General features: G+C 41.2%; 2 protein-coding genes across 2 annotated transcripts; one reads left to right on the forward strand and one right to left on the reverse strand.

Moving 5' to 3' along the window:
- Nucleotides 1-804: 804 nt before the first annotated feature.
- Nucleotides 805-7,729, reverse strand: angptl1b (angiopoietin-like 1b). Its single transcript, XM_079453447.1, has 5 exons — nt 7,652-7,729; nt 4,973-5,803; nt 2,858-3,051; nt 2,502-2,772; nt 805-1,538 (listed from the first exon to the last, which is right to left on the reverse strand). The coding sequence occupies exons 2-5, from the start codon at nt 5,772-5,774 to the stop codon at nt 1,351-1,353; spliced, it is 1,455 nt and encodes a 484-aa protein (XP_079309573.1). The 5' UTR covers nt 5,775-5,803; nt 7,652-7,729; the 3' UTR covers nt 805-1,350.
- Nucleotides 7,730-17,634: 9,905 nt separating this feature from the next.
- Nucleotides 17,635-25,001, forward strand: tada1 (transcriptional adaptor 1). Its single transcript, XM_079452764.1, has 8 exons — nt 17,635-18,070; nt 18,213-18,304; nt 19,538-19,603; nt 19,689-19,789; nt 19,903-20,121; nt 23,609-23,760; nt 23,840-23,996; nt 24,526-25,001. The coding sequence occupies exons 1-8, from the start codon at nt 17,997-17,999 to the stop codon at nt 24,676-24,678; spliced, it is 1,014 nt and encodes a 337-aa protein (XP_079308890.1). The 5' UTR covers nt 17,635-17,996; the 3' UTR covers nt 24,679-25,001.
- The last annotated feature ends 287 nt before the right edge of the window (nt 25,002-25,288 follow it).

Here is a 25,288-nt window from a genome sequence, read left to right on the forward strand (position 1 = left end):
AGGTATGCAGAAGAGCATCTCTGAACGCACAACACGTCGAACCTTGAGGCGGATGGGCTACAGCAGCAGAAGACCACACCGGGTGCCACTCCTGACAGCTAAGAACAGGAAACTGAGGCTACAATTCGCACAGGCTCACCAAAATTGGACAATAGAAGATTGGAAAAATGTTGCCTGGTCTGATGAGTCTCGAATTTCTGCTGCGACATTCGGATGGTAGGGTCAGAATTTGGCGTCAACAACATGAAAGCATGGATCCATCCTGCCTTGTATCAACGGTTCAGGGTGGTGGTGGTGGTGTAATGGTGTGGGGGATATTTTCTTGGCCAACTGTGGGCCCATTAGTACCAATAAGGCAGTTCTGAATGCAAAAGGTCCAACCCAGTACTAGTAAGGTGTACCTAATAAAGTGGCCAGTGAGTGTATATTTATATAGGTATCCTCCTCATAATCATCCCAATATGTACCAATTGGCTTGGTAATGCTGTCTCTTCTCCACTAATAAGCTGATGTGTGGTGGGTGTTCTGGCGCAATATGGCTGCCTTCGCATTATCCAGATAGATGCTGCACATTGGTGGTGGTTGAGGAGATTCCCCCTTAAATTTAAAGTGCTTTGAGTGCCCAGAAAAGTGCTATATAAATGTAACGAATTATCAATTATAATTATAAATGCATCCAGGTCTAAAAACATGTATAATGCATGTTGGTGATTTAACAACATTAATTAGCTTTTTCCAAAGTGACAGCAATGGGCCAAAGTGAGGCACATGCTGTGGGTTAAATTGAGCCAGTGTCCACACTTAAGTCAACAAATATTTATTTTTTTAAAACCTTTATAATTCCAATGAAACTTAAATCCGATTTTTGGGCATATCCGATTGAAATCTAATTTAAATGATTGATTGTCCACTTTTTGTATAGCAACTGTTCAGATCCGACAAACATCCTGGAATCAAATCAAATAATTTTGTGATCTAAAATACATGGTACACATATCCGCCAATCTCATTTCTTTTCAGGCTTAATTTCACATATCACAGCAATGTTTGTTTGTGTTCATTTGAACAACTGAGACCATTTAATTAAAGTTTAGATATAAAATGACAATGATGATGATAAACGTTCATCAGCTAAACAAAAAATCCACTTTGCTGTAAGATCATTTTTATAAATGTGAAACATCTTTTTTTTACTTAAACAAATCTCTGCTCAAATTTTTTATTCGAAGTAGATTTGATCAACGCTTATGGCTTTGGGATATAACCATTGAATTGTATTCCCGTTGTGTTTCCACCACGCAGACCTAAACAGACGTATTATGGCTGTCTCTTGTCTCTTGATGCTTTTCTTTAGTCAATTGGCCTGATCATCATACGCACAGACTTCATCGAGTAAAAACCACCCCCATAATCGGCCCAAAATATTCCGTCCTGAAACTTGCTGCGATAAACTCCTCCGGCGTACCACACGCCATTCAGATTGCTTTGGCCACAGGCGTTGTACCACCAGCCACCCTTGTGGAAATGAGCGCAGTTTCCTGAAAGAGACAATAACATTCATTAAGCTCATGCCCGAAATGTCATGTGGACATCAGTAGGATTCTCAATCTCGACACATTTATGTTAGAAATTGCAGAGAGTGATAAATACCCCAGGACACACTAGAATTTCGCTTGCTGCTCTGCACTAGTGTGCCCTAAGTGTCCATTACTGCGTCGATGTTATGTTAGGGCAGTGTTTCTCACACTTTTATGGCTAAACCCCCTTCTGTAGAGAAATCAGTTTTTGAGCCAAACCAGATCCATGAGACTCTTATGAAACGTCATTTACCTGCAAACTCATATAATATTTATTGAGTTCTATTGGTTTGATTTACATTTTTAGGGATTTGGCAGATGCTTTTATCCAAAGTGACTTTATCCTATACATTTATACATAGGTATCTGCAATGCCCTGGGATCCAACCCACAACCTTGCTTTGTTAACGCAATATTCTAACTACTGAGCTACAGTATTTTAATAAGATTTCATTTGAACATGCAGAGAAGAACAAGTGCATGGGTTTTTGAAGCATAGTTGTTAAAGGGCTCCTATTTAGCAATTCCATTTTTCTAAAACCTAGTGTATAATATTGCTGTCTGGCTATACATACATAAAAGTCTACAAAGGTTTACTGCATATGGAGATATTCTCAGTACTGAAATTTGTGACATCTTACTGAAAACCTAAATAAAGATCTGACAAATGCCAATAAACAGTGACATGCTGTGAGCTGGGAGTCTAGTTTATAATGTTGGGAATCACAACTGACAATACCCAAGCTTCCATTTGGGAACCACTGGGTTAGGGTGTGCTGGGATTTTTATCCACGTATTTAGGTCTGACCCAGTGTCACTGCTTTCTGATCCAAACAACACTCCTTCAAACTATACCGAAAAAACACGATCCTAACCTTGTTCGAAGCCCACTAATAAGTAACCAAAAAAGGTATGATTGGCCACCTGAGAAAGCGTCTCTGTCGTGGTCCAGCGTGGTGAACTGTTTGCCATTGTGACTGGTTAAGGAGTCTCCAGCATTGCCCTGGTAGGTACCCAGACGCAGACGGTAGGATTGACTCTCTGGCTCCAGGTGAAAGCTGCTATACGCCGCATAAACCTTCTTATTCATCCAGTCCTCCAGTTCAAGCAATAACTTGTAGTCTTCCTGTCTGCCCAGATTGTAAATGCTTTCCAGACCCAGCCAGTGTTCACCTTCCACATTACCAAAGCCCTTCTAGAGTGGAAAACAGCAGAGATATGGCACATCTGAAACCCTTCACAGATTGCTTAACCTAAATCACAGCTTCAAGCATGGCTACCTTATAGCTATCCCAGTTTCTAAAGAAATTGACGGATCCATCTTTCCTCCTCTGGAGTACAGTCCAGCCCCCTCTGTCCACATCATGCTCACACCAGGCCTGTACGGGCGTCTCACTTCCATCAGGTTTCAGAAGATAAATGCCACTCGTGGCATGTCCTGCCAGCATCGCCTGCAAACAGTCCCGAAAGGGACCTCAGAAAACACAGAGGCGGAGACAAATGACAGGTGCATCTAGTAAAGAAACATAGTTACTTCTAATTAGTAGAAAATTTTAAGTATACTGTTTTGCAGTATAAAGCTAAAGTTTGTGGTGAGGAAGGAGGGACGAGAGCCGTGAGACCAATTCAATTGGAATTGGGACTGTTGATGAGAGAGGATCGGGCCCGGACATTGTGTTAAGTTTGTGTTTATGTTTTGTGTCCGGCAGTCGACCGTGAGGTGGCTGCCGGCATTTTACTTCCGTGTTATTGTTTGTTTATTTTGATTAAAGTTTGTTGTATGTTCGCCGGTTCCCGCCTCCTTCCTTCCCTTTTATGGATCTTCATTACACAGTTTTTTTTACATTTGTGTCATTGAAAGGTATAAGTGTAACCTAGGCTCAAAAATCTTTGTAGCCTTAGTAATTTCGCTGACTAAACGGACTAAGTGTAGAAATGAAAAATAAAACATGTAATATATTCCATACAGATATGGCTTGTTAAGGATAACAACCAAGATGTAATGAGTTGCAATAAAATGTATTTCTTAGCTGCTGCGCAGGTGAGCAGCCAATAGAAAAAATCTATGTTGAGTTGACTCCGCCCCGCGGAAGCGTCTCAGAGAAACGTCCGCATTCTCCGTAACTCAGAGCGAGATTAAAACACATGTTCCTAAATCCTAAATTGTGGAATGACCTCCCTCAATCGATACGATCTGCCAAAACCTTATCCATGTTCAAAGCTAAATTCTAAGGGAGAGCTTTCTTAACTGGGTCTGTCTATGTGTTTTTATGTGATATGTTTATTTATTCTATTGTTCTGTATTTTCTAGTTGTGATTGTGAAGCACTTTGGGCAATGCCAGTTGTATTAAATTGTGCTATATAAATTAATAAACAACAACAACATGTTACACAAGGGAATCAGTGAGCTAAAATGTTTATTTTGTTCTAAATTAGGTGAATGTACACATTGTTGACGAAATATGTATAACTGTACCAGTTATATGTTATCCTGTGTGAGTACGCAGGCCACTTTTGTTATCTGATATGTAGATTCTGGATTTTCTTAATGTTACCTGTGGACTGCATTGGTCTGCAACACTTTTATAGTCTAATCGAGTAAAGATGGCGAGCCACCCACGAGACAACCTGAGACATCTAATATTTTGTTCATTTCGTCACCCCAACGAATTGTTTCACTTGGATTTTGAAGGTTTGAAGTTTTATCCCTTTTGATACTGGAACATTTCAAGGACAAGACATTTTTCATTTGGATATTGGTCTTTGCCTTACAAAAGACGCTGATAGCAGTTTGATTCACAATATTACATATCTGATCTGGACGTTTAAAGTGTTCAGTTGTATTTGAAATGTTGATATTTTGGGATTATTGATAATTTATTTAATTTGTACATGTGAATGGTGGAAGTGATTTTAATCACACAATTGAGATTTGATTTGTTGTCAAAAGTTTTGTTATAAGTACATCAGAATTTTTGTTAAGGCCTGATTTATTTATTTTGAAGGGAATCGCAGATATTGAAGGACCACATCTGATTCATTTTGGTTATTTCATTGCTCTAAAACTAATTTGTATTTTTTGTATTCTTTGCATTTTTTTTCCTTCTTTTTTATAATCTTTTATATGGTGTCGTTAACATAATAATTGTGCCTTATTGAAATCCCAAAGAAATTCTACTCTTCATGAATAAGACCGTTTAAATCTTACGTGTGTGTGTGTGTGTTTCGCCTGCCAAGAATTTTGTTGTCTTCTGATCTGTAGAAGAATCTGGTCCATAGTGTAGACAATATTCACATTGTTAACTCCCATTAACACAGGTGGGTGTTACACAAGGTGGCATGCTTTGTGCCTGACTGGCAGACATGTGGGTGGGTTCAGTCAGCAGATTGTTACCCTTCAAGGTGAAGTTGCCCTGTGGGGGACGCTGCGGCTCTAAGGCACTTTCTGTTGGTGCTGGACCTGTCCTGGAACTTCTGTCTCCTGGAAAGGCCCAACTGTGACCCCTCTGAATCTCATTGGAAAAACGAGGCACATACACAGGGATATTCTCCGGCACTACCTGTACAAGTGGTGGAGGCAGTGGCTCTTGTTTGTGATTTCCATAAACCTGCAGGCATCTCTCCTCCAAAGCCCCGATTAGCACTGACTGGTTATTGACCAGAGCAGCCAGTGCAGAGAAGCGTGCTTCCAGCTCTCTGTAGTGGGCAGAAAGTCGCAAAGCTTCGGCCGTGGCGTTGAGGATTCGGCCCTCCAGCATTGCAATCTCTAATGAATTATCACGCTTGCGAATGATTTCATGCAATAACTGCATGTAAAGTTGGGTAACGCGGGAGTTCATGTTGCGTGACTCTCTGCGCAGAAGTTTCATTTCATTGACCATGTTTCCGTCCACGTCCACAACTAACCGGAGGGTGTCTATTTCACGCCTCTGCTTGGTCAGGAGCTCCCGGACGTCAGCAATGTCCATCTGCGTAACACGCTCTTTGTCTGGGAGAGAAGGTCCCTGGCTGGCACAGATGGGTCCTGTAATCTTCTGCTCTGGGACCAAGAAAGTGTACGAGCATTTTTTAGGTGCCGCTTCCCATTCATCCTCTGCAACAATGTACGCATTTGTGCTTCGGTCACATGTGAGGACACAGACAAGTGCACAAAACATCCAGGTCCAAGGATTCAAAGTGGCTCTTCTCATCATCATCACAGGTGAGAAGTTCTGACCTGTCGACCCTGAAATAAAGAGGCAGAACAATTGTGTAAAGTTTCACGCCCATGTTTCTGTACTTTTTTGCCAGGGGGTTTCCGGATAAAGATTAAAATAAGATGAACATTTGAACAATGCTCTTTTCTGCATACACCACAAAAGAATCAACTCATCAAGAAACCAATATAAAAAAAACTAAGTTTACATAAGTTTTTTGCATTTGCATTTATTCATTTGGCAGACGCTTTTATCCAAAGCAACTAACAAGTAGTTTTATACAGTGGCACATTACTGCAGAGCAATCAGGGGTAAGGTGTCTTGCTCAAGGGCCCTTCAGTCATGACCTGCTGGTACTGAGATTAGAACCAGCAACCTTCTGATCACAAGTCCAACACTCTAACCATTAGGCCACCCTAACCCTAAATAAATAAATAAATAAATAAGAAACGACTAAGAAAGGAATACCTGAAACTTTTATGTTAAATAAATGGCAAAGCACCCGCTTTTTAAAATGAGAACAAAAAGAAAAGTTAAACATAGCCGGCTCTTGATGACAGTGCTTACATATTCTAGTTATTCTATGTTCTTTGACAGTAAAGTCTCCTCCATCGTCTTGTCGGTCAGCTCACTTCACTCTCCTCACATGATGAATCAAATTGGACTCCTGCTGCTGATCTTTGCTGCGACACTTATTCCGCTTACGCTGAATGCAGCAGCCATGTTCAGACGTGCAATTGTAGTTTGGTCTTTAACTAAACTAAGTTAATTATTTCTATAACATTTCAAAATGATGGTGGTGGTCGGTGCCACTGAGGACAAGTGATGTAATCGGTTGGACACCGTGTATCACCGGTGACACAGACTATGGTAAAAAGCCTATCAAGCAGCATTACTGATAAAATGCAAAGCATGGAAGATTAAATAAATAAGTACATTTTGATTTAGAAGATTCCTTTGCAAGAAACAGTAGGCTCGATACACTAAGGTTTGTCAAGCATATGTTTGCAGGAGCCTGGCCATGCATTTTTTTAAGCAAAGCATTCATTGAGCAAAACCAACTAAATCCGACTTATTCGTGTGACTGCAGGAAAAACAAACCAAGATACTGAAAAGAATGACAGTGGTTAGAGGAAGTCCAATAAATTGACTGTACTTAGTGGATTGAGTAATGGAGTCTCCCAAAATGTTGACATTGAGGTTTACTTAACTTGATCATATAGCACTGCATAACTTGGGAATATGATGACACAAAGTAATGAAAGCGATTCACAACGCGATGAACTGGATTCTCCACAGAACTACACAACAAGCATTTTGCATGCAATTTAATGTGTTAAAAGAATGCATTAAATATGATCCAGGTTAACCAAAGCAAACCCAAATCATAAAATGGAGCTGAGTTAGCTAAAGCCTCTAATCATTTTTACAGTGCATATTATATGTGGAAGATATGTCAGAGTTTTCAGTAATACTATCCTTTGGTGATTATTTGTAATGCTCGAGCAGTACATCAGCAGAATAGTGGAGGCAGGTGGGGCTATGGTCCCACAACCACAGAGGAAATTCCACATCAGTCAGAAAGATTTAGATTTTGAAATATGTTCAAAATATAGTGTAAACTTGACCTTATAGGGTCTTTGATTGTAGTCATTGTAGTACTAATATATTTAAATCCCAACAGTAATCTGCGAACATAAAACTGAATATAAAATTGAATACGGTGCATTAATAAAAGCCACTTAATACAACTAGTTCTAGCTGTCTTTGTAAAGTAGATGCAATGTAGTGTTTCTTAAAAAACAAGTATCAAAAGAAGCCAGAAAAATGTAAGAGTAACATTTAAAGCTAAAGAGTTGAAGTGGACAGACACTAACCTTAGTCTTTTCTCCGTCAGTCCAGGGTTTTGAATCCAGGTTTGTGAGTGTGTGTGTATTGAAAGTATGTGAGTATGTGCACACGTCTGACTGCAGTGAAGGGCTTGGCTTATTTCTGCAAAAGATCTTCCCACATTCTCTTTATTTCTCAGCACAATAATTATAACTTTATTAACAACTTTACCATACAAATGGAGTTTTTTTCTCATTTGTCACGATACTGTCAACTAAAGAAATCAATATTTCACATTACAGTCGCTTTGTTACATTCCTTGAATCATCCTTGACATTTGCAAAACAGTAAGTGCATTTCTCAAAACAATTCATACAATAGCAAAACACCATGGATTACCTGCAAAAACCAGTCTCCTGCTCAAAATCCTTAGGCCACGTTTACACGATGAAAAACGGAAAAGTTCCACGTACATATGACAACGTTATCATACAAATCCGCGTTTACACAGATCCGCAAAAAAGACCAAAACACTTTATTACACATGCCACGCCAGAAGTTGGTGACATCACGTTGTAAAGAAAAAAATACCAGAGTCCCTGATGATTGATTGACGGTTTATTGGAAGGCGGACTTCCGTCGCTAAAGAGACCATATAATACAGAGCGCTGCATTTGTCCTCATTTATAGTTAAGAGAAGTGTGTGCACATATACAAACAATCAAACAAGATGGCGAAAAGTTTGGACATTTGAAAGTTTTCCTTCCATCTACTGGTCCTCCCGGGTCCGATCCAAAAGCGCAGTTTAAAAACCCTTCGTCGCAATGAATGAGTGTTAAGATTTTGCTGTAGGTAAATAATTAGTGTCCGCTGGTGGTTCTAGCACTGGTGTAGTAAATCTACACTTTGCTGGAGAAGCGTTAACAAACTTGTAATCCACCGTTGTGTTATTTGTTTCTTCTTCTTCGTTGTGTTTGGGTGTACACGTGCATACCACACCCCCACACCTAAAACGCATGCACACAAGGTTGTTTTCTTATTCTTGCGTACTTCAGGGTTTACATGGAAATGCTAATGCCGTGGTTTTCAAAAACGTATACTTTGAAACCCGTTTTCAAAAGTTTGCATTATCATTTCCCTAAAACGCTGTTTCCATGTAAACGGACAGCCAAATCGCATACATTGTTTTGCGCTTTCACTTGAACTAAGGAGCCGTTTACACGAGACCGTTTTCATCTCTCAAAAATAAATATCTGTGTCAATGACATGTCAGTGCCATCAGAACGACAAGTCCTTGTGTCATTGTGTACGGATAAGACAGTCAAATTTCTTAGTTCAATTCAATTCAATTTTATTTATATAGCGCTTTTCACAATTTGCATTGTTCCAAAGCAGCTTTACAGGGAAAAACAAAAAACACAGAATGGTAAAACACAGAACATGAATAGTTTAACTTGTTATAAAAAAGACCTAGTAAATAATATCTAATGTCAGCATCTCCTGGTGGTCTATTTAGCATATTTTGCATTAAGTGAATGCTTGGCTGAAAAGATGCGTCTTTAATCTAGATTTAAATTGGGCGAGTGTGTCTGACCCTGGACTAGTGTCTGGAAAGCTATTCCAGAGTTTAGGTGCTACGTATGAGAAAGCTCGACCCCCTTTGGTGGATTTAGTTATTCTGGGTATTATCAAAAGTCCTGCATTTTGAGATCTTAGAGAGCGTGATGGGTTGTAGTGTGATAGAAGCTCTGTTAGGTAGGTAGGGGCTAAACCCTTTAAGGCTTTATAAGTGATTAAAAGAACTTTAAAGTCAATACGATACTTAATGTGTAGCCAGTGAAGGGTTGATAACATTGGGGTTATGTGATGGTATTTTCTGGACCTGGTTAGAACTCTGGCAGCTGCGTTCTGAACTAACTGTAGTTTGTTTATTGATGATGCAGGACAACCACTAAGTAGTGCATTACAGTAGTCAAGTCTTGAGGTCATAAATGCATGAATAAGCTTCTCTGCCTCAGCAACACACAGAATATTTCGTAACTTGGCAACATTTCTTAGGTGGAAAAAGGCTGTTTTTGTGACATCAGATGTGATTTCGAAATGACAGGTTGCTGTCTAATATAACGCCTAGATCTTTTATTGTATTTGTTGGGGTAACAGTACATCCTTCAACTTGCAGTCCATAATTAACTTGCGTTAGATTTGACGATTCCCCATTTAAATGGACAAATTGATGTCTGTCTGACAAGTAAGATCTAAACCATTGTAGTGCCTGTCCCTCAATACCGGTATAATTGTATAAACGATCTAGGAGTGAGATGTTACCTTTATCTGATGCTATAAGCAGGTCGTTTGTAATTTTAACGAGCGCAGTTTCAGTGCTATGATGCGATCTAAAGCCTGACTGAAATTTTTCGCGTATGTCGTTATTTTGTTAGAAAGAGCACAACTGAGTGCACACTACTTTTTCTAGTATTTTAGACAGGTATGGGAGATTTGAAATTGGTCTATAGTTTCCAAGTTCATTTGGATCTAAGTTTGGTTTCTTGATTAGAGGCTTAATGACGGCCATCTTAAAGGGTCCTGGGACATGGCCTAGATTAATTGACGAGTTGATAATGTTATAAATGGGCTCAATTGCAACAGGTAGTAACTCTTTTAATAATTTAGTTGGTATGGGCTCTAATAAGCAAGTTGTAGGTTTAGATGTTGCAATAAGTTTAATTAAATCTTCCTGTTTTATAGGTGAAAAACGCTGTAGCCTTTCTTTTGGAGCGAGGTTTGGTGCTAATTCATAGGACAGACTTGGAGGTTGAGTTATTACTATTTTGTCGTGAATGTTTTCGATTTTCTCTGTAAAAAATATCATGAATTAATTGCTACCGAGGTGTGGCGGAATTGCCAGGTCAGGTGGAGTCTGTTTATTTGTTAATTTAGCGACTGTGCTAAATAGAAACCTTGGATTGTTTTTGTTGGTTTCTATGAGGTTACGAAGGTGCTCAGCCTTTGCTGCTTTTAGTGCCTTTTTATAACAATTTGCACTCTCTTTCCACGCCATTTTAAAGACTTCTAATTGCGATTTTATCCATTCACGCTCTAGTTTGCGAGTTTCTCTTTTAAGGGCGCGAGTGGTGCTGTTGTACCATTGTGCAATTTTTTTCTCATTAATCTTTTTTGACTTCATAGGTGCAACAGCTTCTAATGTATTAGAGAAAATAGTGCCCAATTTGCTGGTCATGACATCGAGTGATTCTTTATTTATTGGTATGGTTATTAAAGTCAAGTCAGCTTTATTTATATAGCGCTTTTTACAATTTTCATTGTTACAAAGCAGCTGTACAAGAAAACATTGACTATAAGTAAAACATAAAAGGTTATGGAAGTCAAAACACAGGTCAAATATCAGACACACAATAAATTCCTATATGGAGTGTTAATTAAATAAGACTATCAAATTCTAGCAGCCCCCCGGCCAGGCAAACAGAGCAAAACAGTCTGCAAACGGTGGCGAGGAACCCAAAACTCCATTGGAGGAGAAAAAAACCTCAGAGGGAAACCAGGCCTAACCAGGGGATTCCAGTTCCCCTCTGGCAAAAACTGCAGCCTCTGCACAAGCTCGACAGTGCTTGTGCAACAAGGCAAAATAACAAAAGTTAGATTTAAAATTATCATTAATAATCTAATAGCGACTGAAGTTTTGTAGATTCGCCACGTCCTTCGTCCAGCTTTATCATCAAAGCATTTATCAGGTCTGGGTATTGATTGCCCCCTGCCCGCTCCGGTAACCTTGGACTGCATCCTGCCCGCTCTAGTAACCTTGGAACAATGGGACAAGACTGGCTGAGAGTAGAGTACTGTTCTGCACTCTTTGATGCAACAAATGCATCAGTTGTTATTGGAAGTGTTCCTGGTTCCGGTTGATCTAACTAGTGCAGCCTAGATCTTTGAAATATATATATTATGATAGTGTAGTGTATGCAAGATTAAAAAGATGCGTCTTTAGTCTAGATTTAAACTGACAGTGTCAGGAGTCAGATCTGGCAAGTTCTTTGCAAAGCTATCTTTAGTAGTGGAGGTAATTGTTCTACCCTGTCGATAACGAGTTAAACGTCTGATTCCTGCCGTGCGCAAAGTACCCGTTATAAAATAGTGAACGGTGACATCGTCGCTTTGAGGCGTAATATCTATATTGGTTAGATCGGCTCCGTGAGATATAATCAGGTCTAGTGTATGATTTAATCGATGAGTGGGTCCTTTAATGTGTTGTATTACCCCAGAAGATTGTAGTAGTTCTATAAACGCCAGTGCTAATGCATCGTTAGCGCTATCTACGTGGATATTAAAATCTCCGACAATTAGTATTTTATCAGCGTTAACCAATAGGTCCGATAGGAAGTCCGCAAACTCTTTCAGAAAATCAGTATAGGGACCAGGGGGTCTATACACCGTAGCCAATGTAAAAGAAAGCAATGGTTTTTTACTTTTGTTAGGAATAATTATGTTCAACGCAAGCATTTCAATATGATTTAAATTTATGCTCTGTTCTCTGAGTCACAGTAAGAACGTTTCTAAATATTGTTGTGACACCACCACCCCGACCAACCGGACGCGGCTCATGCATATAACAGTAGTTTGGTGGGGTACACTCATTTAGACTTAAATAATCATTTGGTTTAAGTCAGGTCTCTCATTTGGTTTAACAGTGTACTCTGGAGGTGGTTCTGATGTAAACTATGGCTAACATTTTGATGAAAATTATAAAAAATTGAAGGTCACACCTTAGTGTATGTGGGAGTCTGATTGCAAGAGACTGGACATGATCCAGATTTATGCTTTTACTGTTTGTACTGTCATTTATTGACAGACAGTACATCACTGCTAAGCAAAGAAAGAAAAAGAAACAAAAGTAGAAATGGGAACATAGATTAGATGATTAGATTAGATTAAACTTTATTGTCATTACACATATACAAGTACAGTGTAACGAAATTTATTTTAGGTCTAACCAGAAGCTGTTAGCAAGTGCAGGATATACAGTTAGAATAAATACAGAATACAATAGTGAGAATATAATACAGTGGGCATGGACTATGAAAATATTTTACAGTAGGTATGTTTAATGAAAATATGACAGTAGGTATGTACTATGAACAATATATACAGATGACTATATACTATGAACATTAATACTATGAACAATAATGTACCGGTGGATATGAACAGATAATAATTTAGACTAAACAATAGTCTATTGACTAGTGACTTAAGTGTGCATAGATATTGACATTAGCTATTAAAGTTACAATGCAATAGGTGAGTTAATGCAGTTGTTGGAGTAACAATGCAGTGGACGAGTTAATGCGGTTAATAGAGTTACGGTGCAGTATAAGAGTTAATAATAGGTTGCAGTCCAGAAGATGAGTAAATGCAGTTAATTAGGTTACAGTGCAGTAGATTAGTTAAAGCAGTTATTGAAGTTACAGTGCAAGAGATGAGTAAATGCAGTTATGGAAGTGGTCCATTAGTGCAAATGAGCATTCAGTTAAATATTTCAGATGTGCAAATGAGCAGTATAGAGTGCAAATGATGCTGTGTGTGTGTAAACAGTCCAGTAGAGCAGATAACATGAAGTACTGGTGTGTATAGTTCAGTCATGCATGCAGCCCTGTAGTGCAATGTCAACAATGTTATAGCAGCTTGGAGTTCCAGGTAAGAGAGGTAGTGGAATCAGTGGGGAGCAGAGTTCAATAATGAAACAGCTCTGGGAAAAAAGCTGTTTCTTAGTCTGCTGGTTCTTGTCCGGAGGCATTAAGTTTCTTCTGCATGTCCTCAATGGCAGAAAGTGTAGTCCCTGTGATGCGCTGGGCTGTTTTCACCACCCATTGCAATGCCTTGCGCTCAGCAACAGAACAGTTCCCGTACCAGACTGTGACACAGTTGGTCAGGATGCTCTCTATCGTGCAGCGATCGAAGTTCACCAGGATAGTTGAAGACAGTTGGTTCTTCTTCAGTGTCCTCAGAAAGAAGAGACGCTGGTGAGCCTTCTTGACCAGGCATGAGGTGTTGGTGGTCCAGGACAGGTCCTCCGAAATGTGAGCCCCCAGGAACTTAAAACTGGAAACACGTTCAACAGCCATCCCATTAATGTGGATGGGGTCGTGTGTGCCTCCTTTCGCCTTCCTGAAGTCCACGATGAAAGAGAGGAAGTCATACAGCTTCGAAATAGGGAGACTAAATGATTTTTACTCAGGCATCCAGGCATTTTCAAACAATAAGATTTGTTTCTAATTATCTTGAGCTGGTCCAGATTCTGTTTTTCTGCTCAGACACAGGTGAACAGAGCCTTAATGTAACACTGAGCCACAATGACAATAAACAACACAAGAGTAAATCTACAGTACTTTCTGCGTGGGGTGCATGGGTTGTAACAGTGCCTCTCCTTGCACGTGCTAGTCCTTGGCAAAGTTCTCATTTATATTAGCATAGATTTTTTTCATCCGTGATTCTGCTGCTCTTAAGCATTTGTGGTCACAGAAAAATCGAATGAGGTTTTTCTTCTTTTCCCAGAATCGACAGGACTTCTGCATAGCATCAAGAAAGCAGCCGCTCACAAGTCTATACTGCACTATTCATTCCCTTTCTAAAATAAACACATGTCGTGGCTGGCATCATTCCTGTTGACACACTGGAAAAATGTGCCTGTTACAGCAAATTAACCTCATGAAACTGCTGCTGTTCAATTAAAAGTATAGTCAGAACACATGTGACGGAACATAAAGTGTTTTCTTTTACAACTTTAAAAGAAAATGGCATAATATTACAGTACACTAAAAATGAAGAAATGTTCCTACTATATGTATAAAGGTATGGTTTGCATAAATTTTGTTTTACACTTTTCTAGTCACAAGTTTACTAGTCATGGTTTCATAGAAGCACACATTAGTCTACAAACAAAAGAAAATGACCTAAAAACTCAGGAATAGTAGCCTAACAAACCACTCTACCATTTGTCTCCAATAAATACCATGAACTGATAACAATAGTTGTATTACTCTTACTTAGTTTTATTTCTTAAAATAAAATTGTTTATTTTGAGATAATGAAATAACTCATATTAAATCTTAATAAATCCATTTATATCATCTGCTTTCACATTGATTTTAACACACTTTACAATTCAAATGGGCATCACAAGCATAAATCTCTTTACTAAATGTCACAATCTGCTGCTGGGTCGATATTTATCAGTAAGGAAAAAAATTATCTGGCCTTTATACGAGTGCTGTCCTTTTGTGCAAGACTTTGAGTTAATCTAATGCCACAAACAGAATGATATTTCTTTATAATATTAATATGTGACACTGGCAGCATGACTGCTCTGATTTTGGGTAACACTTCGGTGTGGGGGCAATTCTCACTATTGTGTGACTCCCGAAGAGAAGGGCCGTGGGAAAGATGGCTTGTCCTCGATCCCGCGAAGTCCTGGGGTGATCGTGCCACGAAAGTGAAATATGTGGAGGTGCAGTGGAAAGAGAGGAGTATCTGTAGATTGTCACTCGTTGGTCTCTACGGAAGGGGGGAAAAAACACACGTTAGTCATTAGGGTCTCTGACAAGAACAAGCTCACCCTTTCCTCTTCTTCCTCTGCTTATAAAGGGTGAGCTTGATGGGGACCAGGTGGTGACGATCTGCAGGTGTGATGGCTTGATTGCGCCGTTGCCTTGGCGACGCTGATTTGCCACTGGCCCGCTAGTCACACCCCCCAAACTGTGACGTGGTACGGCGGCTCGCCCTGTACGGGATTAGGGGAGACTGGGGGGGACTTTCTGTCCCTGACCTTGACGCCCAACTTGACCACATCCGGGAGAGCCTGTTGGCGTGGCAATGGGAAGCCCGATGTGTGACCGTGAAGTGGTAGTCCTGGAGCGCGAGGAACCACCTGGTCACCGTGGCGTTGAAGTCCTTGGCCATCCAGGTTAAAGGTGGGTGGTCCTTGACCAGGGTAAAGCTCCTCCCCAGCAGGTAATAGCGGAGCTCCAGGACAGCCCACTTTATGGTGAGGGCTTCTGTAACAAAGTTCCATAGAAGGGAAGGAAGGAGGCGGGAATTGGCAGACATTAACACAAACTTAACACAATGTCCGGGCCCGATCCTCTCTCATCAACAGTCCTGCCGGTCGTCCTTTTAAGCTCCCGATCTGCTCCGTAAAATATGCGGAACCGGTGCGTGCACAGCTGATTGCACTTATCACTCACGCCTCCGGCCCCGCCTCACGGCTCTCATCCCGACTTCCTCACCACAGCTTCCTTCTCCCCCGTGGCGTACCGGGTTTCCATTGGGGTGAGCTTTCGACTGATGTATACGACCGGGTGTTCCCTCCCATCCTTGTCCTGGGAGAGGACTGCTCTAAGTCCGGTGTCGGATGCGTCCGTCTGGAGTACGAAGGGACAGCCGAAGTCTGGGGCATGAAGGATGGGTGAAGAGGAAAGGGCCTCCTTCAGGGTCTAGAACGCCACTTGGGCCTCGTCACCCCACTTGACTTTCTCCGGCTGCCCCTTCTTGGTCAGGTCGGTCAGGGGGCTGGCTAGAGAGGAGAAAGCAGGCATGAAACACCGGTAGTATCCAGCCAACCCTGCCTTCCGCAGATCGAGTAGGACCTTCCGGAGCCTCACCAAATGGTCATCCACTCCGGGGAGTTGGGAGGAACAAGGGGCTACCCACTTTTTGAGCAGGTTCACATATTAGAGTTGCTCCACCTTCCGTCTGCCTGGCTGACGGACCCAGTAGTTGACCGGCCCTACCTTCTCCAGGACGGTGTAGGGGCCCTTCCAGGAAGCCAGGAATTTGACGGTCAGCTGTGGCCTGGTGGTAAGAGAGTTGGGCTTGTGTTCAGAAGGTTGCTGGTTCGAATCTCAGTGCCAGCAGGTGATGACTGAAGTGCCCTTGAGCAAGGCACCTTACCCCTGATTGCTCTGCAGTAATTTGCCACTGTAAAAAAAAGCAGATGTTCCTTTATCAGCGGCATCACTCGGTCGATTCGTTCTCTCATTTGCTGTACGTGTTCGATTATGCTCCTATGCGGGGTGGGGTTTGTTGCTCCCAGGCGTCTCGGGCCACGTCCAGAAGTTCGAAGGGGTAAACCTGGTGGATGCCTGGGGCACCTCTCTCACCCTGAAGAGAACATGATCCCAACATGAGGTCCCAAAATTTGATAACCCAGGCAATTTACATTCCCGATAAACAGATGGCATAAGAGAACTCGTAAGAGAACTCTTTTAACCGCTACAGTAGCCACAGCTAATACTCTGACTTCCGTTTAACAGAAGTACAAGACTGGGAGCCCTGAAGCCAAACCACACTGAAACAATAACAAAACCAGTACAATAAGCAGCTATGCTACCAACACATACCAGCTCATACACATTGCTCATAGCGATGAAAGAAAGGTGCAGGTTTTACATACCAGACATACGGTATACATACGGTACATACCAGAACGCATAACCAACAGATATACAAAAGCCGTGTCTCGTTTTCGGAAAAGCTGCGTCCTCCGGAGGACTCATTTGAAGCCTGTTACGTCATCGACGCTGTCTCATTTCATAAAAGCAGGTAGAATGCTACATATGCACCCTTCTAATGCTTCTGATGCGGTGTACATCGTTAATGCTTATATTTGGCAGATCTTGAAGACATTTAAACACTGTAAACACTGACATTTTGTGTGGTGCGAGAGCAAACCGGAAACTGAGATCCCGACTTCTGGCGACAGCGTTAGTTCGTTGCTACGCTTGTGCACATAGTCTATTAAAGCAACAATACAGGGTTTTTAGGAGGATCTATTGACAGAAATGCAATATAATATATAAAACTATTTCTTCAGAGGTTTATAAAGACCTTTCGTAATGAACCGTAATAACACGCTAGTGGCCGCTGTCAAAACTGCGCCTCTAACAGGTTGGTTCTCGTCACGAGACCTGCGCGTGCGGCATTCTGACAAGATCAAAGTGTGTCGCAACTCTGTTTTCAAGGGCTCTGGTTTGGTTGAGCATGTTTTAAAAAAGAACATGTTATCCACACTTTCTATTAAAGGCTGTTTTTGCAAATAAATCCGCTGGGAGTGTAGTCTAAACCCGCTCTCTCTGGAATGGTGATTTTGGCATTTCATATCCGTCAAACACTGCGTCATCACGTGGTCTTTCACACGAGTTGTACCGATGACACAGAATGTCGGGCTAAATACATTTGGTTTTGACAAAACGGGTTTACACAAATGCACCTCTTTCAAATGCTGACGCACATCTTGCGTTTTATGTCCACATGTGGCAGTAATGAGCTCAGATCACGGGAGCCGCGAGGAAGCAGTTCACATCAGCTTCCGGTGTGATTGTCATGGCGGCTCACGCTAGCGAACTCGAGATAGCCAAGAAGAATTTAACCGATGCCGTAGGAGAAAATGTGAAACAGTGAGTATTTAACATCACGTGTGTCGTGGGTCACGTTGGTAATGGGAACCAGTAGAAGTGTGTTTAATGGTGAGCGGCTGATGTATGTTTGGTCGTGTCACTGTGATGAAACCCACTCGGTTTGTTTACACGTGTCTTGCAGTTACTGGGCCAATCTAAAGCTCTGGTTCAAGCAGAAAATAAGCAAAGAGGAGTTTGACGTCGAAGCTCGGCGACTCTTGGCTCAGGATCATGGTATGATCTCTTGTATGGATGTCTGTGCTCTTGTATGGATGTCTGTGCTCTTGTATGGATGTCTGTGCTCTTGTATGGATGTCTGTGCTCTTGTATGGATGTCTGCGCTCTTGTATGGATGTCTGCGCTCTTGTATGGATGTCTGTGCTCTTGTATGGATGTATGTGCTCTTGTATGGATGTCTGTGCTCATGTATGGATGTCTGTGCTCTTGTATGGATGTCTGTGCTCTTGTATGGATGTCTGTGCTCTTGTATGGATGTCTGTGCTCATGTATGGATGTCTGTGCTCTTGTATGGATGTCTGTGCTCATGTATGGATGTCTGTGCTCATGTATGGATGTCTGTGCTCTTGTATGGATGTCTGTGCTCTTGTATGGATGTCTGTGCTCTTGTATGGATGTCTGCGCTCTTGTATGGATGTCTGCGCTCTTGTATGGATGTCTGTGCTCTTGTATGGATGTATGTGCTCTTGTATGGATGTCTGTGCTCATGTATGGATGTCTGTGCTCTTGTATGGATGTCTGTGCTCTTGTATGGATGTCTGTGCTCTTGTATGGATGTCTGTGCTCATGTATGGATGTCTGTGCTCTTGTATGGATGTCTGTGCTCATGTATGGATGTCTGTGCTCATGTATGGATGTCTGTGCTCTTGTATGGATGTCTGTGCTCTTGTATGGATGTCTGTGCTCTTGTATGGATGTCTGTGCTCTTGTATGGATGTCTGTGCTCTTGTATGGATGTCTGCGCTCTTGTATGGATGTCTGCGCTCTTGTATGGATGTCTGCGCTCTTGTATGGATGTCTGCGCTCTTGTATGGATGTCTGCGCTCTTGTATGGATGTCTGCGCTCTTGTATGGATGTCTGCGCTCTTGTATGGATGACTGCGCTCTTGTATGGATGTCTGCGCTCTTGTATGGATGTCTGCGCTCTTGTATGGATGACTGCGCTCTTGTATGGATGTCTGCGCTCTTGTATGGATGTCTGCGCTCTTGTATGGATGACTGCGCTCTTGTATGGATGTCTGCGCTCTTGTATGGATGTCTGCGCTCTTGTATGGATGTCTGCGCTCTTGTATCGATGACTGCGCTCTTGTATCGATGACTGCGCTCTTGTATGGATGACTGCGCTCTTGTATCGATGACTGCGCTCTTGTATCGATGACTGCGCTCTTGTATCGATGACTGCGCTCTTGTATCGACTGTGCTCTTGTATTGATGACTTGTCGTCCACAGTTCACGTTCACAATGACTTCCTGCTGGCCATTCTCACACGCTGTCAGATCATCGTGTCCACGGCAGGTACAGATGGTGGTGTTCTCGCGCAGATTTCACTTAAGTCACACGTGTCCGCTCCTTCACGTCTGGTTGTTGTGTGTTGGTACAGAAGGACCGGGCTCGTTACAGTGGTCGGGCGGATCTGCATCCAAACCAGGCAAACCTAACCGAGGAAAGAAGAAATTCCCCTCTGTCCGGCAGAAGTTTGACGTTAGTTTCTTTGTCTGCCTCGTGCGAACCTGCTGACTGTTCGTATATTTTGCGCGTGCCAAACCCACCAGTAAAGAAATAAAGCAATAATTTCTCTCCTTTTCTCTCCTCAGCATCGGTTTCAACCTCAGAACCCTCTCAGCGCCGCTCAGCAGTTCAGCCCTCGCGAGGCGGGCACAGACGATGACACGGATCCCATGAGGCTGAGCGCTCAGACGCTGCTGCTGCCCACCAAATGCCAGATCGAAGCTCGAATGATGGTGAGCGCCTTTGAGACGGGCCTGGACAACGTGACAGAGGACGCCGTCAGCTCCCTGCTCTGTGCTTTAGAGGTGAGACGGACTGCAGTCCAGGGCTGTCAATGCGGTCAATAGTGTCCAGCAAGGTACGGGTGTAGTTACCCTGCACAAAGAAAACTTAAAAACCCTTACAGAGATCTAATTTTTTCCATTAAAGCCATTTTTAAATTCCTTTTGTTGTGTGTTTTAGTCACAGTTCCCAACAGCCAGATTACATCCCACCAGTAGAATCCAACGGCGGTGCACTCGCTCAGTCTCAAAGCGGGCTTGGAACAGACGCGTTTTTCACATCGCAGCCTCTTCGCATCGCGATTCGATTTGGCTGAATCGCTCAGCCCTACCTCAGTCATATAATTGTATAGGTCCAGGAGCACTGCCGCTTTCTGTTTTTATTCAGTATATATTTATTTTTAGCAGTGGCGGTCAGTGACTCCTCTTCTGGGGCCGCCGGAATACCAAGCTCGATATAACATGTATTAAGCACCGCCATGTGTGGCTCGTCATGTCAAGATATGTGTTCAGTGCATCGCGTTATGTCAAAATACAAAGGGTTTATGAAAGAAGAGCTGTGCGTTTGCTAGATCCTCGCTAGTCTGCCGTGTAATCAGAGTTAAGTGTCTTGTGAACATGATTTATCCTAAACCCTTTTGACGGGTCGCAGCAGGCACGTATTTGACATGATGCACGTATGTTCACATGATGCACTGAACACATATTTTGTATTCCTGTGCTACCGAAAGAGATGATTTCGTATTCATTCAATCCTAAACATCTGCAGGAAACATAAATCAGTTATTAATATCCTGTTGGTTGTATTTTGTTCAAACGTTTGTCTAACTGACGCAGGAAGTTTTTCTGGACCAGAGTTGTTTACATTTTAAATAAAGATATAATCATTGTGATATGTAAACAGAACACACAAACAACTCAATATAATGCCAAATATTTGTGCATTTAGATTAGATTAGATTAGATTCAATTTTATTGTCATTACACATATACAAGTAGAGTGTAACGAAATGTAGTTTAGGTCTAACCAGAAGTGCAGTTAGCAAGTGCAGGATTGAATAAATACAGAATAAAATATGAGAGAATATAATACAGTGGGCATGGACTATAAAAATATTTGCAGTAGGAATATACTATGAACAATATATACAGATGGCTATATACTATGAACATTAATGTACAGGTGGATATGAACAGATATTAATTTAGTCTAAAATAGTGCAAGTGATTTAAGTTTGCATAAATTATTGACATTGGCTATTAAAGTTGCAGTGCAATAGGTGAGTTAATGCAGTTGTTGAAGTTACAGTGCAGTAGATGAGTTAATGCGGTTGTTAAAGTTACGGTGGAGTAGATGAGTTAATGCAGTTATTGAAGTTACAGTGCAGTAGATGAGTTAATGCAGTTATTACAGTTACAGCGCAGTAGATGAGTTAATGCAGTTGTTGAAGTTACAGTGCAGTAGATGAGTTAATGCAGTTATTACAGTTACAGCGCAGTAGATGAGTTAATGCAGTTGTTGAAGTTACAGTGCAGTAGATGAGTTAATGCGGTTGTTAAAGTTACAGTGCAGTAGATGAGTTAATGCAGTTATTAAAGTTACGGTGGAGTAGATGAGTTAATGCAGTTGTTAAAGTTACAGTGCAGTAGATGAGTTAATGCAGTTATTAAAGTTACGGTGGAGTAGATGAGTTAATGCAGTTGTTAAAGTTACAGTGCAGTAGATGAGTTAATGCAGTTGTTGAAGTTACAGTGCAGTAGATGAGTTAATGCGGTTGTTAAAGTTACAGTGCAGTAGATGAGTTAATGCAGTTATTGAAGTTACAGTGCAGTAGATGAGTTAATGCAGTTAATAAGGTTACAGTGCAGTAGATGAGTTAATGCAGTTATTAAAGTTACGGTGGAGTAGATGAGTTAATGCAGTTGTTAAAGTTACAGTGCAGTAGATGAGTTAATGCAGTTATTAAAGTTACAGTGCAGTAGATGAGTTAATGCAGTTGTTAAAGTTACAGTGCAGTAGGTGAGTTAATGCAGTTGTTAAAGTTACAGTGCAGTAGATGAGTTAATGCAGTTATTAAAGTTACGGTGGAGTAGATGAGTTAATGCAGTTGTTAAAGTTACAGTGCAGTAGATGAGTTAATGCAGTTATTGAAGTTACAGTGCAGTAGATGAGTTAATGCAGTTATTAAAGTTGCAGTGCAATAGGTGAGTTAATGCAGTTGTTAAAGTTACAGTGCAGTAGATGAGTTAATGCAGTTGTTAAAGTTACAGTACAGTAGATGAGTTAATGCAGTTATTAAAGTTACGGTGGAGTAGATGAGTTAATGCAGTTGTTAAAGTTACAGTGCAGTAGATGAGTTAATGCAGTTATTAAAGTTACAGTGCAGTAGATGAGTTAATGCAGTTGTTAAAGTTACAGTGCAGTAGATGAGTTAATGCAGTTATTAAAGTTGCAGTGCAATAGGTGAGTTAATGCAGTTGTTAAAGTTACAGTGCAGTAGATGAGTTAATGCAGTTATTGAAGTTACAGTGCAGTAGATGAGTTAATGCAGTTGTTAAAGTTACGGTGCAGTAGATGAGTTAATGCAGTTGTTAAAGTTACAGTGCAGTAGATGAGTTAATGCAGTTATTAAAGTTACGGTGGAGTAGATGAGTTAATGCAGTTGTTAAAGTTACAGTGCAGTAGATGAGTTAATGCAGTTGTTAAAGTTACAGTGCAGTAGATGAGTTAATGCAGTTATTAAAGTTACGGTGGAGTAGATGAGTTAATGCAGTTGTTAAAGTTACAGTGCAGTAGATGAGTTAATGCAGTTGTTAAAGTTACAGTGCAGTAGATGAGTTAATGCAGTTGTTAAAGTTACAGTGCAGTAGATGAGTTAATGCAGTTATTAAAGTTGCAGTGCAATAGGTGAGTTAATGCAGTTGTTAAAGTTACAGTGCAGTAGATGAGTTAATGCAGTTATTGAAGTTACAGTGCAGTAGATGAGTTAATGCAGTTATTAAAGTTGCAGTGCAATAGGTGAGTTAATGCAGTTGTTAAAGTTACAGTGCAGTAGATGAGTTAATGCAGTTGTTAAAGTTACAGTGCAGTAGATGAGTTAATGCAGTTATTAAAGTTACGGTGGAGTAGATGAGTTAATGCAGTTGTTAAAGTTACAGTGCAGTAGATGAGTTAATGCAGTTATTGAAGTTACAGTGCAGTAGATGAGTTAATGCAGTTATTAAAGTTACGGTGGAGTATACGAGTTAATGCAGTTATTAAAGTTACAGTGCAGTAGATGAGTTAATGCAGTTATTAAAGTTACGGTGGAGTATACGAGTTAATGCAGTTAATAGGTTGCAGTCCAGAAGATGAGTTAATGCAGTTTATAGGTTACAGAGTAGTAACTGTAGTTTACAACAACAGCTGTCATTTTAACTTCCCAAACAGCAGAGGTGAACTACAATGAACTGCGTACAGTCCTTTACTTTTCCATTCAGAGTTTTGCATGTTTTCTTTGCTCTTTTAAAGATCCATTTGAAAGATATTATCACCGCTGTGGTGTCGCGGAGAAAATCCTACCGTCTGCGGGACGGACACTTTCAGTATGCTTTTGGAAGTGATGTCACACCCCGACCGTACCTGAAGAATAGTCTGGCAGCTTATCACAGCGTCATTGAATGGTGAGGTTTGCAGGGCTGATGTGTTTTGATGAGTTTTGAGCGAGTGGTGATTCTGATTGGCTGCTTCTGTCTGTTCCAGTCCCCCCGCAAGCGCCTCACTTCCTGTCGGCCCCCCTCCTCAAGTGTCACCGGATGAAGCGGAGCAGCAGGCGGCTCTTCTGCTGGCCTGTTCCAGTGATGTCATCCCACCCCCTCTTCCCCCCATCAGCGTCTTCGATATACTGGAAGCTCTACAGGTGTGGGTCGTCTTTGTGATGTGATGTGATGATGGTTTTTAGGCTTGCCTCTGAAACAGAGCACATCACCGATCTCATCACTGTCATGATAGTGACTTGTCTAAAGGGCTGTTCACATTATAACTATAACGTTAACTATACATTTGCTTCTACACCAGCAGACGATATCAATTAATTGTGGACTGCATTGTTCCCAATCACTGAAATGAATGACCTGTACATGACCTGCTTTCGTTTTCATTCCCGAACGTCTTTTCTCTACAATATGACAGGCTGGATGCTCGCTCAAGGATAAATATGCGGGATGTAGAGCATACATTTTGCCAGCTTGCTCAGACTTATAGAAGTGTTACATCAGCTAGAAAGAAAATCATTCTGAAAGTGATCGTTCTCTTTATCGTTATAGTTGTGATGGGAACAATGCTATTCTCCTAAATTGAGAAGGATTTTACAGTTATCGTTATAATGTGAACAATCCGACTTATCTGGTATCTATGTTTTGTAAAAGGATTCTGATGTCTCTCTGCAGGTTCATCGCAGGGTAATGCCGTCACATACCATGTATGCACTGAACATGGAGAGGATTCTCGCCAGGCTTTGGCATCCCAGCCGTGAGGAGCTGGAACAGGATCACATCCATCGGCAGCATCTTGCCACCAAAGACGGCCTGCTTGTTAACTGATAGATGCATTTTGATGACCACACTTCATGTGTGTCAGACAGGACGGTCATGTCTACAACACACACACACTCGCTGTGGAGAAACAGCTTTCTGTGTAAATATTAACTGTTGCATGCTTCTTTTTACATTACAAAAGGACTCTGCTATGCTAATGTGTGCAAGTGTTTTGCTGTTGAATGGCAGTGAATATACTGCATGTTTTGTAAATATTTGTGTATACATGTAGCTCACTGAAGCTTTGTTGATATTTTTGTACATCACTAAAATGTTGTTTCTGCTGCCTTAAGACACTCAACATCAAATAAAAAGAATGTCACGTGAAATTTTGTACGTTCAGCTGAAAACATGCTTTTAATAGGTAAGCAATACAGTTTCATACGTCTCATCCGAAGGATCACAATTAGGCTTCACTTTTATAAACTAGCCTTGTACACTTGTCTCCAGGCTCACAGAATATCCAACGTCAATGTTTTAAACATTAGTGAAAAACAAATCACTTGTCTTGCCACCTATGGATGTCATAAAGGGGATAAATGACCAAAAAAAGTCTATTGCTGAGAATGTGCAATATCACCAGCAAAACCTTTCAAAAGAGACAACAATAAAGAGT

The sequence above is a fragment of the Barbatula barbatula genome, assembly GCF_947034865.1.
Source record: "Barbatula barbatula genome assembly, chromosome: 3".
Taxonomy (NCBI): domain Eukaryota; kingdom Metazoa; phylum Chordata; class Actinopteri; order Cypriniformes; family Nemacheilidae; genus Barbatula; species Barbatula barbatula.

Bases quoted from the DNA above. Each gene is read 5' to 3' on its own strand.
- tada1 (XM_079452764.1), top strand. From the start codon at position 17,997: ATGGCGGCTCACGCTAGCGAACTCGAGATAGCCAAGAAGAATTTAACC. The intron at 20,122-23,608 runs GTGAGACGGACT...GCTCTTTTAAAG, and splicing joins CCCTGCTCTGTGCTTTAGAG to ATCCATTTGAAAGATATTAT. The intron at 23,761-23,839 runs GTGAGGTTTGCA...TGTCTGTTCCAG, and splicing joins TATCACAGCGTCATTGAATG to TCCCCCCGCAAGCGCCTCAC.
- angptl1b (XM_079453447.1), bottom strand. From the start codon at position 5,774: ATGATGATGAGAAGAGCCACTTTGAATCCTTGGACCTGGATGTTTTGT. The intron at 2,773-2,857 runs GTAGCCATGCTT...TTTCCACTCTAG, and splicing joins GAAACTGGGATAGCTATAAG to AAGGGCTTTGGTAATGTGGA. The intron at 1,539-2,501 runs GTGGCCAATCAT...TGTCTCTTTCAG, and splicing joins CGACAGAGACGCTTTCTCAG to GAAACTGCGCTCATTTCCAC.